The following is a 13,295-nucleotide window of genomic DNA, read 5'->3' on the forward strand; positions in this document are numbered from 1 at the left end:
TCCAGGACAGATAGTGCTACTCACAGTGAGACCCTGCCTTTTAAAAAAATCTATACGTACAGCCAAGAAAATATGCAAAGTGTAGTTCTGAGACACTATTATGTAGCACACTATTATGCAGCTGGTCTCAAATCTTTGCTACAGCCGATTTTGACTTAGGAAATTTGCAGTCTTGGTCCAATCTAGGCTTTCCAAATGCTATATGATTCCGGGTGAGGCGCATCCACCGCGTATCTGTTGATGGCTTCGGGATTTTTAATAGCGCACTTTCGACCTTATCATTGACTAAGAATTTTACGGTCCTCAATCAGCCTTCAGAGCGGAAAGAGCCGGATTGTACCCGATAGGAATATGCTCTCCCTGCTTTTCAGCGGAGCGGGTTGAGAAAGCTCCTAGCAACTCGAGGAGCATCCAACAGACGCCCTGGCCGGAGAAGCGCCCTATCGCGGGGCACACTGGGAAATGTAGTTCTTTCCGGCACCTCCTGTGGTTCGGCCCGCAAGTGAGCGGGCCACGGACTACAGTTCCTAGACTGCATCACGCCGCCTTCTAGTTGAGGCCAGAGGCGGCGAGGTGGGAACGTCGCCCGCGCAGTGGTGGTAGGCCTGGCAGCTAAGGGCGGACTGAGTGGAGTCGGAATCCGGGACGCTCGTTGGGCTGGGTTTCCGTGGCCGTGTTTCTGAAAGGACGGATCGTAACAGGGCCCTCGGAGGCTGGGAGAAGCGCGGGATGGGCGCGCGGGGGATGGAACGTTGAGCGGCACCATGCCTCGCCTGGCGCGACGCTGTGGCCCGAAACCGAACCGCTGGGGCTGAGGGGCGGGCTCGCGGCCTTTAAAATGTCCTCATGGAGTTGGTTGAATAGGTGTGAAGACCCTCTGGCCCTTCCAAGCCACTCCTAGAAAATGCCTCACCTTTGGGAAGCGGCGACGGGATTCAGAGGAGATAGCAGAAATTCCTTGATGTGATAGGAGTCAAAACACATCTGGACTTGCTGGTCGCTAAAGTTGCTTTTGCGCGGGAGAAACACAAGCATTCCCCAGTGTCCACAACCCCAGTTACACTTTGCATTTTAATAAGAAGCTAGGCACACCAGGAAGACAGATGAGCGCCGCAGCCGGTTTTCTTCCTAGGCCTGCGAAGGTGGGTCTAGGTGAAGCGGAGCAGGGGAGAAAGGGAGGGGATGTTAGAAAAATCCGTTCCCAGAGCTCACTCACACTTCCTGCTGGATGCTGCCCACAAATAGTCGGGAGAGTTTCTTGGATTACCGGGCCAGGCTGTAGTTACCTTTCCACGTGGTTCTTTGCCATTTCAGCATCCTCTCCCAGGGTAAAGGATGTGGACTGCTTTTTCCAAGAAGTCTCCAAATCTCCTCCCCGCCCCATACACACACACACACACACACACACACACACACACACACAATCTTTCTTGAGACAGGCTCTCACCGTAGCCCAAGAACTCACTATATGGTCAAAGCTGGCCCCAACTCATACCAATCCTGCTCCAGCCCCCCAAGTGCTGGGATTACAAGTATGAGCCACTATACCTAACCTTTTCTTCTTTTTTAAAAATGTATCTTTATTTTCTGTGTAGGGGTGTTTTGTCTGCATGTGTGTCTGTGTGCCACATGCATGAAGGTTACAAGAGGGTGTCAGATCCCTTTGTCCCTCCTGCCCCCCATGGGAGTAACAGGTTGTGAGCCACCACGTGGGTCATGGGAATCCAACCCAGCTTCTCTGAAAGAGCAACAAGTGCTCCTAATGGCTGAGGCTTCTCTTCAGCCCCCTAGCTTTTTCTTTCTTGAAAAAAAAAGTCTTGTTACATAGCTCTTCCTGCTGCTTCCCAAGTTCTGGTATTGAAGCTAAGTATGTATTACCATACTCAGATCTGGAATTTTTTTTTTAATTGCACTTATCTGTTTGCGGGGCAGGACACAGATTTACATGGAGGTAAAAGGAGAATTGGCATTTTCTTCCTCCATCATATGTGTCCTGAGGATCCAGCTCGCATAGTCAGGTGGCAGAAACACCTTTACCCACAGACTTATTCCTGGCTGTCCTGGAACTCGCTCTGTAGACTAGGCTGGCTTCGAACTCACAAGAGATCCGCCTGCCTCTGTCCCCGCGTGCTGTGATCAAAGGTGTGCACCACCACTTACGAGGTTTCCTCGAAAGTGAGAGGGTCCTTAACAACCTTGGAGTCAAGCACTGGTAAACGCTGTATTTTATTTATTTATTATTTTAGTTTTTTGTATGTTTGTTTGTTCTTGAGACTTGCATAGCCCAGGCTGGTCTTGAATTTGCTGTGTAGCTGAGGAAGACCTTGAGTGCCTGATTTTTTTTTTTTCTGCCTCCCTTTCCCAAGTTCTGGTATTTCAGGATTGTCACCATGTCCAGATAAACTACAGATTTAAAAAAAAAATTTTCTATTTAATTATACAATTGTGTGTATAAGTATGTGTGGGTGCAGGTGCCCATGGGGGCCACCTGGAGCTGGCGTTACAGGAGGTTGTGAGCTGCTCAGCACAGGTGCTGGCAACCCAACTCAGGTCTTCTGCAAGAACAGTTTGTGCTCTCAGTTCTCGAACCCTCTCTCCAGCTCCAGCCACGACTCTTGTAAGCAGCTACTTTAATTTTCTCTGCTAGGGAGGATGAACTTGCTCAGCGAGAGTGCACATGACCGGACACTACTGTGAAGGAGCTGCAGAAAGCCCCCAAGTCCCAGATGGTAGGCGTGGAAATATAAACCCCCACCCTATCCCACCTTTGCACCCCGAACCTCTGACTGCGTAGAATATTCTAGGAGATGGTCTCCATGGTAGAGTAGCATTAGAAAGAATTTAAGCATTGAGTTGAGCCTTTCATCCCAGTACTTGGAGGTAAAGGCAGAAGCAGGTGGATCTCTGTGGATTCTAGTCCAGCCTGTTTGACATAGCGAACTCCAGGCCAGTCAGGGCTACACAGTGAGACCTTTTCCAGCCCTGCCTCCCCGCTCCCAAAAAGAAATTAATCAGTGAGCAGAGTTTTCCTTTAGCCTGTTTTTGTAGTTTCTCTTTGGTTTTGTTGAGGCAAGGCCTCCCTATTGCTCTGACTGTCCTAGAAGTGCTATGTAAAAGATCAGGCTGGCCTGGAACTCACAGAGATCCACCAGCCTCTGCACACACCCCCACCCCTGCCTGAGTGCTGGGATTGAAGGTGAGCCCATCTCTCAAGCTCTGAGTCCTCTGCATTTCCTGCTGGAAGCATCTTTAAACCCTCATTGGACACAGAACAGAAGAAGACATTCTGGTTATTGACTGCATATGTCTGGTGGTTTTGTGTGTAATGTCTATAATCTGAAGAGAGGTGTTTGTCTGCACCCGGCTTTGCTGGCTAGGAAGTATTGTCTCTGGCCTCTTGAGTGCTTTCATTCTCAGAAGCTGGAGGAAAACAGCTGACTTATCCGTGATGCCTGGTGCTCCTTCCCCGGGGCTTGGAGAAGGCAGAGTGTTCTTCCTGTCCAGTGCCAACACATGCTCACTGCTGCATTTTGTTGATGTGATTTCTCCCCCCCCCCCCCCCCCCCCATTTTAGGCACTGAAAACCAAGAAAGGACTGAAAGGTAAGTGGAGACATGGAACATCCCCCTTAATCCAAATACACCTCTCCTTTTTTTTTTTTTTTCTTTTTGGTTTAAGGCTTGGTCTGAAACACAGAGATCCGCCTGCCTGCCTCTGCCTGAGTGCTGGGATTTAAGGGTTATGCCACCACAGCCTGGTTGAGACCCTATTTTTTTTTTTTTTTTTTTACCAAGAAAAAGTTAGTGAGGAGGCTCAGCAGGCAAAGGATCTCATGCCGAGCCCAATAACCTGAGTCCTACAAGTTATCTTCTGACCTCCACAGATGTCGCGACTCACGTTCCTGCTCTAATTTAAAAACAAACCAAGGTGTGGTGGTGCACTACCTTAACCCCAGCACTCAGATGACAGAGGCAGGTGGATCTCTGTGAGTTCAACGCCAGCCTGGTCTACACAGTTCCAGGACAGCCAGAGCTATGTAGAGAGAGATGGTGTCTCATTAAAAACTAAAAAGACTGGAGGACCAAGACTTTGCTGACACTCTCCTCCTAGACAGAGGGGTGGCAAGAGCAGCCTTCGCTCATGAAGACCATAGGGTGGCCTCTACTGTTGAGCAGTTTTAAAAAACAAATACATGTAGTCGTAGAAAAACACAGTTTCTCACTGAGCTCTGAATTCGGTGGACGTTCAGGGTGGGGAAGGCAAATACAGCTGGGTAGGAGAATTAATTCAACTGTGCTTACCTAGATGTCCCCACCATGCCTCCATCCGACAGTGGCCAGGGAGAGTGCAGTCAGTCCAGCTCCAGGAGGTGGTGGGTGGGGGAGGGGCTGAGGGGAACCACCCTGGCATAGGGGCCGGCTGGAGGACGGGTCACTGGCTTGTGTGTTTGGGGTGGGTGTGGTGGGTAGAAACATTTCGGTGAGAAATTACCTTTGGGAAGGTCACTTTCAACTTCTCCCCAGGCTTTAAGAAAGGCCCTGTGGCTTGTTGCCATTAGAGATCTTCTCGTGGCCAGCGACAGTCGTCCTCAGCCCAAAGCCTGGGACCCGGAAGTCTCAGGGCTTCAGGTTTCTAAGTGTCATTCTTGCCTCCTTGCTTTCAGGTTCCATTGATGATGTTCTTGGTGACCTCCTGGGAGATGACAGTAAGTGCAGACTGACAAGAGTGGGGGGCGTAAGCCTGACCACTTGAGTTCCACCCTAGGACCCACAGGGGGAAGGAGAGAATTTCCCTCAGCAGCACCGAAGGCTCCTGCTTTGGCCAGACCCACCAATGCTTATTTCCCAACTTTGGTTTTTCATTTGATTTTGTTTCGGGCTAGGCAGCCTCTGTTCTACTGAGCAGTTTCCCCAGCCAGTTTATTACTTTGTACTTTGTGCCGGGGTCTCGGCATGATGCTTGGGCTGGCCTTGAACTCCCTGGGTGCCCAGCGAGCCACTGAACTTTCCCTTCTGCCTCCAGAGTAGCAGTGGTCACAGCCTATGCCACCAAGCCCAGCTCTCCCATCCTTTTGGTGACGGCCATACTGTGAACAGCTGGGATGTATGTCCCAGTGCTGTGGAGTGTCTGCTCATGTGCTTGGGACAGTTCTTTCCCATCTGCAGAAAGTGCTCAGAGCTTTGCCCACTTGGTTAAAGCACTTGGCTGTAAGAGTTCTCATATCACTTTGTTCTTTTCTAAGTTTTTTGTGATGCTGGGAGGGGAACCCAGGGCCCTACACTTCTGAGCTGCTTCTCTCAGCCAGGTTCCTTATAGAGTCTTTCTTTTAAAAATCTCTTAGGTTGGGGCTGGAGAGATGGCTCAGTGGTTAAGAGCATTGTCTGCTCTTCCAAAGGTCCTGAGTTCAATTCCCAGCAACCACATGGTGGCTCACAACCATCTGTAATAAGGTCTGGGGCCCTCTTCTGGCCTGCAGGCATACACACAGATAGACTATTGTATACATAACAAATAAATAAATATTAAAGAAAAAGAACTCTTCCTTTAAAAAAAAAAATCTCTTAGGTTTATTTTTTTGCTTTTTGGATTTGGAGGGTGGTGCATGCTTGTGCAATTGCCCATGTGTGAAGGTCAAAGGACAGCTCCTTCTAGTCTGTGGAAGCATCTTCACCTGAGCCATTTTGCTGGCTTTTTATTTATTTATATTTGAGATGGAGTCTCACTATATAGCCCAGGCTGGCCTCAAACTTGAGGAAATTCCCTCCCTTAGCCTTCCCTGTGCAATATTATAATCATGAGCCGTCATGCCCAGATGGCCCCTTACTATTTGTGTCCATGTCGCTGCACTGAGGAACAGGGCTTAGGGGATGTGCAGAGCTCACCAGGGGGGATCAAGACTTCTGTTTTGAGGGAGAACCATGTATTTCAGCCTGCGTTAGGATTATGGAAAACCCATCGTGCCTCTGCCTTTTCCTGTGGCACAGGTGGGTGGGTTGAACTGTTCATTGGCACTCCTGGCATCTGGGATTGACTTCCTACTGGGAAATGTACCCACTCCACTCATGTTTATCAGGGATCAGGATGTGCCTGTGATGCCAACAACCCTTCTGTGGAAGGTGCAGCAGGCAGCTAAGTGGCGGAATCACGGTCCTCTTGGTTGTGGCTTCACTACTTTGAGGCTGATTGGCGTGGTGTGACCTGTCTTGTTTTCCTTGTTCCAGCAACACTGCTTGAGAAGCCTGTTGAGCCAGCCTCACGTGCCAGAGACACAGCAAGTGTACCTCAGTGGCCTGCTTCCAAGGCTAAAGCAAGGTAGACCCTGTTGGCCCCTTTCCTGCACTATGCTCCATCTTGGCCAGTGCACCATCAATGTTGGGAGATTGTACTTCTCCCCTCAGCCCTGAGTATTGATGGAATCTGAAGGCCTGGCTCCTAGTCCTCCATGTGTTACTGGTCATCCCACGCTTCTCTGAGCTTCAGTTTCAGTAACCCTGAAGAAAGAGGATGGCTCAGATCACTGCCTTTCAGATTTGTTCAACCCCTGAGAATGAGAACTCCACCTTTTGCCTTCTTTCCATCTAGGTGGGGTGGGGCACACCTTTATTCCTGGTAGAGACAGGTAGATGCCTGTGAGTTTGAGGTCAGGTCTACATGGAAGTTCCAGGCCAACCAGGACTATATAGTGAGACACTGTTTTAAAAGCAGGGAGAGAACCGGGCAGTGGTGGCACAAGCCTTTAATCCCAGCATCCGGGAGGCAGAGGCAAGCAAATCTCTAAATCTCTCTGAGTTTGAGGCCAGCCTGGTCTACAAAGTGAGTTCCAGGACAGGCTCCAAAGCAACACAGAGAAACCCTGTCTCAAAAAATCAAAGCAGAGGGAGACCAAAGAAAGAAAATTATGATTTTCTCTTGTTTTAGACAAGATTATTTGGATTTTGTTGGCTTTTTTTCTTTTTGTTTATTTATTTGTTTGTTTGTTTGAAAACAGGGTCTTGCTATATAATCATACTGGCTTGGTACTAACCATGTAGCCCATAGTGAACTAGTCTCAAACATGGAGCAATCCTTCTGCCTCGGCCTCCCAAATACTGGAATTACAGACATGTACCACTGTGCCCAGCTTTAACTATAACTAACTTTATGTGTATGTGTATGTATGCATATGAAGGCCGGAGCTGGTCTTTTGGGTATTTTCCACTGTGGTTCTCCACCTTATCTTTTGAGACAAACTCTCTCATTGTGTCTGGCACTCAACAGTTTGCTGGACTGGTTGACTGGGAGCTCCAGGGATTCTTTTATTTGCATGCCCCTCTTCTCCCTACCCAGCACAAGGGTTGCAGACATACAAGACCTTGCCCAGTTTTTTACATGGGTGTTGGGGACACGGATGCTTAAGATGCTAACTGAGCAGGTGTTTCACTGACTAAGCCATTCGTTTGGCCCCAATATTTCCCTTCACATTTATTTATTAACAATTTATATTTAAAGAACTTCGCTGCTTTAAAAAATAGAAAAACAATTTAAGTAGAAAAGATCTATACTGTGTGGTCTGTGGATTTTGTTTTGTTTTGTATTTTTGAGACAGGGTTTTTTTATGTAGCCTTGGCTGTCCTAGAACTCACTGTGTAGACCAGGCTGGCTTCAAAGTCACAGATATCCACCTGCTTCTGCCTCCCGAGTGCTGGGATTAAAGGCATGTACCACCACACACAGCCATATGTGAGATTCCTATTTTTTTTTAAGATTTATTCATTTGTTATCTATCCGCATGCACAGAAGAGAGCATCAGATCTCACTATAGATGGTTGTGAGCCACCATGTGATTGCTGGGAATTGAACTCAGGACCTCTGGAAGAGCAGCCAGTGCTCTTAACAGCTGAGCCATCTCTCCAGCCTTGAGATTCCTATTCTATTGCTGTCCTCCGGAGAAATCTCTCCCAAGTTCACTCTGACACTGTAGCCTGCCCACAACTCTGTGAGACAAGGTTTCGTGTATTCTAAATTGGCCTAAAATTGAGTACGTACCTGAGGGTGACCTGAAGTCCTAATCCTTCTCCCTCTACCTCCAAGTGGCGGGATAGCAGGTATATGCCATTACACCTGACTGGCTTGCCTCCCTCCCCTCCCTTCCCCTTCTCTCATTTCCTCTCCCTTCCATTACCTGATGCTAAGATTGACCCCAGGGCCTTGAACATGCTAAACACATGCTGTAGCACTGAGTTACACCCCCAGACCCAAGTCTTAACTTTTATAAATCACCTAATGACTTAGTCATATAGGCTGCTGCTGATGTCATCTCTTTGCAGATCCCTCCCCAAAGACAGTGTTGAAGGGCCACTGGGAGCTGATGCTGAGGTGAGCCTGGTCCATTCCCCAGTCTTTTTTTTTTTTTTTTAATTTATTATGTATACAATGTTCTGTCTGTGTGTATGTCTGCAGGCCAGAAGAGGGCACCAGACCTCATTACAGATGGTTGTGAGCCACCATGTGGTTGCTGGGAATCGAACTCAGGACCTTTGGAAGAGCAGGCAATGCTCTTAACCACTGAGCCATCTCTCCAGCCCCCCATTCCCCAGTCTTTAACCTTTGTGCTTGTCCCCAAAAAGTGAGACTGGAGTGGCCTAATAGCTCTTCACAGAAAGCTTTAGAAGTTCCTACAAAGTTGGCTTGTTTTGTTTTATTTTGAGGTAGATTTTCTCTGTGTAACCCAAGCTAGCCTGCAACTCAAGCCTTCTGCCTCAGCCCAAAACAACAAGATCAGGGATTACAGATGTACAAACTCATATATAACTTGGACTCCCCTCCCCACCCCACATACACATATTTTTTTGATTTTTTTTGAGACAGGGTTTCACTATGTGGCTCTAGTTGACCTGGAACTCACCTTGGAGACCAGGCTGACCTCAGTCTGGAACTCATAGAAATCCACCTGCCTCTGTCTATAGGTGCTAGGAATGAAGGCATGTTTCACCATGCCCAGCCTTGTACCTGATTCTGTTTGTTTGTTTTTTGAGACAAGAGTCTCCCTGTGTAACAACCCTGGCTGTCCTGAAACTAGCTTTTGTAGACCAGGCTGACTTTAAACTCAGAGATCCGCCTGCCTCTGCCTCCCGAGTGCTGGGATAAAAGGCAGGCACCACCACCGCCCGGCCTTGTACTTGATTCTTAAAGTAGAGTAATGTCCCTGGACTGCTGAATGAACCCAAACAGCATCCATTTCTTCCTTGCCAGAACAATGAGCTAGATGGCAGAGCGCTCCCAACTGCAGAAATGGGCATCACCTCTTCCCATGAGACAGCCAAGCTGACTAGGTGCATGATGAGGAAGTGGTCTCCTGAAGGCCTGTGGTGGAAATAGCTTCTGCAGTTAGGACAGACACTGGGAACCCTTCTGGGGCTCCACACACAGGCAGGTTTGACTTCAGAGAGCTGGTCCCTGGAGATTGGGGAGCAAGAGACCCTCCTGTTTATGCCTCATCAGTTAAGCTCTCTGCCCCTGCTGAGCAAAAGCAAGATGATTAGGACTGGGAACCCCCAGGCCTGCTGGATCCTGACTGACACTAGTCTCGCTGTGTCTTCACCTGTGGCCTAGGTCTCCAGCGTCTCGGATGCAGACCCGCAGGTCTTCTTGCAGAATGTGAAGGTAGCCAAACAGCTTCGCCCCCTTCAAGGCTGGGGTAGGTGTGGGATCCCGCAGGTCAAGCCAGGGCTTCCCAGTCCTGTAACTTCTGTATAGCCCTGGGCATCTGGAGCCTGGGAAGTCTGCCACAGGCCTCTAGTAGGAACCATAGACTTTCTAGCTGGGACCACCTGGGGAAGTAGATCAGGGTTAAAAGTTTTCTCTAAAGTCTGTTCCTTGCCTTTCCTGTGTTTTTCCCCAGTTTCCCTGTCAAAAGCTCTTCCCTCTTATCAGATAAAACTGAAATAAATCTGAATCTTCAGAGAATAGTGGGCGTCAGCCACCTCTGTTCTGTTTTCACAGCCAGCAGCACTGTGTCTCGTTCTGTCATGGTCCCTGGGTCAAGGCAGAGCTCTTGGCTGCAGACTTGTAGAGCCCTGTGTGCATCTCTCTATCCATTTGTCTCTCTCTGTGTTGACTTGTGTCTCTCACTGCAATCTCATGCACCAGTTCCCACCCCGCCCACTCTGCCTGCCTTTGGCTCCATTTTCTTTTCTTTTCCACCAGTTTCCTCAGTTTCTTTCTTTCATCCTCTCCCCTGGTGCCCAAGCCTGTAGTCCTCCACCCTCCAAGCCTGTAGTCCTCCACCCTCCAAGCCTGTAGTCCTCCACCCTCCAAGCCTGTAGTCCTCCACCCTCCAAGCCTGTAGTCCTCCACCCTCCAAGCCTGTAGTCCTCCACCCTCCAAGCCTGTAGTCCTCCACCCTCCAAGCCTGTAGTCCTCCACCCTCCAAGCCAGTCAGCTCTGTGCTGCCACAGAAAAACATTCCGTCACCAGGGACATTTCTTTTGGGATGAGGTTGGGAGCAAGAGTTGGTTTGGCCTCTGATGAGGGTGGCAGATGGCATCAGGGAACTGTATTGGTCACATGGCCACATTTTGAAGCACAACAAAGGAAGACGATGGATGTGGTTCTGGAGTTCTTTTCAAGACACTGCCCCCAATGACTCAGAGGCTCCTACAAAGCCCCTACTTCCTAATACCACCTCCCCAAGCCAAGACTTTCGTATCATCTGAACCATAGCCCCTTCCAGACATCAGGCTTCTCTCCCACTGTCCTAGGACCTGGATAGCATGGACGATGATCTCTTTGGTCAGATGAAGTCTCATCCACCCTCTGGCAAAGGACCTGCAAAGGGTTCTGGGAAAGAAGTGCCTAGCAATCCCAAACCTGCTGGCACATTAACAGCGAATGAGAAAGGTACGCGGAAGTTAGCGCTGTGTCCTGTGAGTTTTCTGTGCTGTCTTAGTCACTGCTCTATTGCTTTGAAGAGACACTATGGCCAAGGCAACTCTTAAAAAGAAAACATTTAATTAGAGCCTGGCTCACAGTTTCAGAGGGTTGGTCCATTATCATCATGGCAGTGAGTATGGAGGCCCACATGGTGCTGGCGAAGTAGCTAAGAGCTACCATCCTGACCCACAGACAGAGAAAGAGAAACACTGACTGGGTCTGGTTCAGACTTTTTTTTTTTCTAATTTGTATATTGCCATGTGGTTGTGGCCTACCGGTAAGGTTCCATCCAGCGTCCAGCATCTGTTTCCTTCTCCCTGACTCCGCCTACTTTCTCATCCTCTATCTGCTTAGATTCACACCTTGCCCTATTCTGCACTGCAATAGGCCCAAAGCGGCTTCTTTATTAACCAGTGGTATTCACAACACAGAGGGGAATCCCACATCACCTCCTAATCTTTGTAATCCTTCCAAACAGTTCCACTCTCTGATTACTAAGCATTCAGATATTTGAGCTTCTGGGAGCCATTGTCATTCAGACCACCAATGTGCCTAGGATGAAGAGGCCAAGCAGCCAACTGTGTGTGTTTATGTGGGGAAAAGGTCTGATCCGTTCTTGTTTCTGGGTGACTATTGCTGTGAAGCTTCACCATGACCAAAGCAGCTTGGGGAGGGAAGGGTTTGGCTCATACTTCCACAACACTGTTCATCTCAAAAGAAGTCAGGAAGAAACTCCAACAGGGAAGGATCATGGAGGCAGGAGCTAATGCAGAGTCCACAGAGAGATGCTGCTAACTGGCTCACTCCTCATGGCTTGCTCAGCCTGCTTTCTTATAGAACCCAGGACCACCAGTCCAGAGATGGCACCACCCACTGTGGGCTGGATCCTCCCCCATCAATCACTAATTTAAAAAATGCTCTGTGACAGTGGGTCTCAACCTGTGGGTCCTGACCCCTTTAATGGTCAAACGAGTCTTTCACAAGAGTCACATATCAGACATCCTGCAGGTCGTATTTACTTTACAGTTGATAACAGTTGTGAAGTAGCAATGAAATAATGTTATGGTCGGGGTCAGCACAACACGAGGAACTGTATAAAGGGTTGCAGGATTAGGATGGTTGAGGACACTGCTCTACAGGCTTATGGAAGCATTTTCTTAATTGAAGTTCCCTCCTCTCAGATAACTTTAGCTTGAGTCAGGTTGACTAAAACTATCTAGCACAGCTCTTTTACAGCTGCTAGGGGATCATTTTTATCTAACATGGAAAGTCTGGGCTGGGATATGGCCTAGTGATAGAGCACTTGCCCCTGCATGGCTTCCTGGGTTTTACTCACACTGCAAAAGGGAGAAGTGTGGCGCAGCTTGGGAATCCCCCGAGCCAGCGATTGGTGGTGAGGGGTGGGAGTACCTTCCAATCATGTCTCCCTCCCAGAGGTCCAGGTGAGAAGCGGGTGTATGGATTGCTCTATGACTGTGCTTACAGCCAAGAACCTCAGTTTGTCAGAACAAAGTGCCCGCTGTCCCTGGCACTCCAATACAGGGAAAACCTTGGGCAGGAAAGACTCAGTTCTACGACTGCCTTCTCTCTTCTTCCTGTAGGGAACACCACTGCCACTAAGAAGCCACCTCTCCCTTCCAACAACTTTGGGCTTCAGTACAAGAAGTTTTCCTTTGAAGGTATCAGAGTCCTGTCTCCCCCACCGCACGTCCCCTTTTCTGGACTGCTTTGCTTGAGAGCAGCCTGGATGCTGCTGCTGAAGGCCAAGTCTCTGTGTGTCATGATTAGGAACTAACTGCTCTAGCAGCCAAGATGTTTGAGGAACTTACTCACAAAGACTGTGAAGCCAGGCTTCAAAGTGAAGGAAAAGGTCCCTTTTTCTTTATGAATGGATTCATGCCTTAGGGACATTTCTAGGAGTCCCAGGGTTTACTCAACTCCCTGTGCCTTGCTTAAGCCCCTCTGCGCCTACCCTGCCCCATAGACCCCACTGTGGATGCTGAAGAGCCTGTTTACCCTCAGCTTCCGGCTTGGCTTACCTAAGCAAAAGACAGCAGTCTGACCTTTGTCTTTGTTTCTGGCCATGAGACCTTGAAGACCCCTTGGCGGGACTTCTCTCTGATGAGGAGGAAGAAACTGCCAAGAAGCCACCCATAATGGAGAGTAAGCCTGCTTCCAAGAGCCCCAGCATGGCTGCAAGCCAAGGTAGGAGAGGCCTACTTATGGTTCCAGGGTGGGCAGAGTCATGGCAGCTTTCTAGTACAGAGCCCAGACCTCGGCAGGGCAGGCTCTAGGACTAGGGAGGTGAATGTATAATCTGGGGTGGGGTTAGAGTCAGCGTCCCTGAAAAAACAAGACAAGTGCAGATGGTTGTCTTCCCTTAC

At 49.0% G+C, this 13,295-nt stretch overlaps 1 protein-coding gene across 8 annotated transcripts in view; it reads left to right on the forward strand.

The window, feature by feature from the left end:
• The first annotated feature begins 521 nt into the window (after window positions 1-521).
• Window positions 522-13,295, forward strand: part of Fbf1 (Fas binding factor 1) — a 28,215-nt gene continuing 15,441 nt past the window's right edge. For 4 of the 8 annotated variants that reach the window (XR_005972672.1, XR_005972671.1, XR_005972673.1 and 1 more), the window contains exons 1-9: window positions 529-1,142; window positions 3,575-3,602; window positions 4,664-4,705; window positions 6,222-6,312; window positions 8,307-8,355; window positions 9,592-9,642; window positions 10,740-10,878; window positions 12,513-12,590; window positions 13,000-13,116. Coding sequence is in view for 5 of the 8 variants with exons in the window: in XM_041636063.1 (XP_041491997.1) it covers window positions 1,104-1,142; window positions 3,575-3,602; window positions 4,664-4,705; window positions 6,222-6,312; window positions 8,307-8,355; window positions 9,592-9,642; window positions 10,740-10,878; window positions 12,513-12,590; window positions 13,000-13,116 (634 nt within the window). In the remaining 3 variants the exon portion in view is untranslated. Of the gene's footprint in view, window positions 1,143-2,109; window positions 2,213-2,647; window positions 2,730-3,574; window positions 3,603-4,663; window positions 4,706-6,221; window positions 6,313-8,306; window positions 8,356-9,591; window positions 9,677-10,739; window positions 10,879-12,512; window positions 12,591-12,999; window positions 13,117-13,295 lie in introns of those variants that run through there. The other 4 variants (XM_041636062.1, XM_041636064.1, XM_041636065.1 and 1 more) reach the window with 4 other exon arrangements.

Source organism: Microtus oregoni, unplaced genomic scaffold (assembly GCF_018167655.1).
Source record: "Microtus oregoni isolate MIOR12 unplaced genomic scaffold, Mior012 000048F_ref0000485, whole genome shotgun sequence".
Classification (NCBI taxonomy): domain Eukaryota; kingdom Metazoa; phylum Chordata; class Mammalia; order Rodentia; family Cricetidae; genus Microtus; species Microtus oregoni.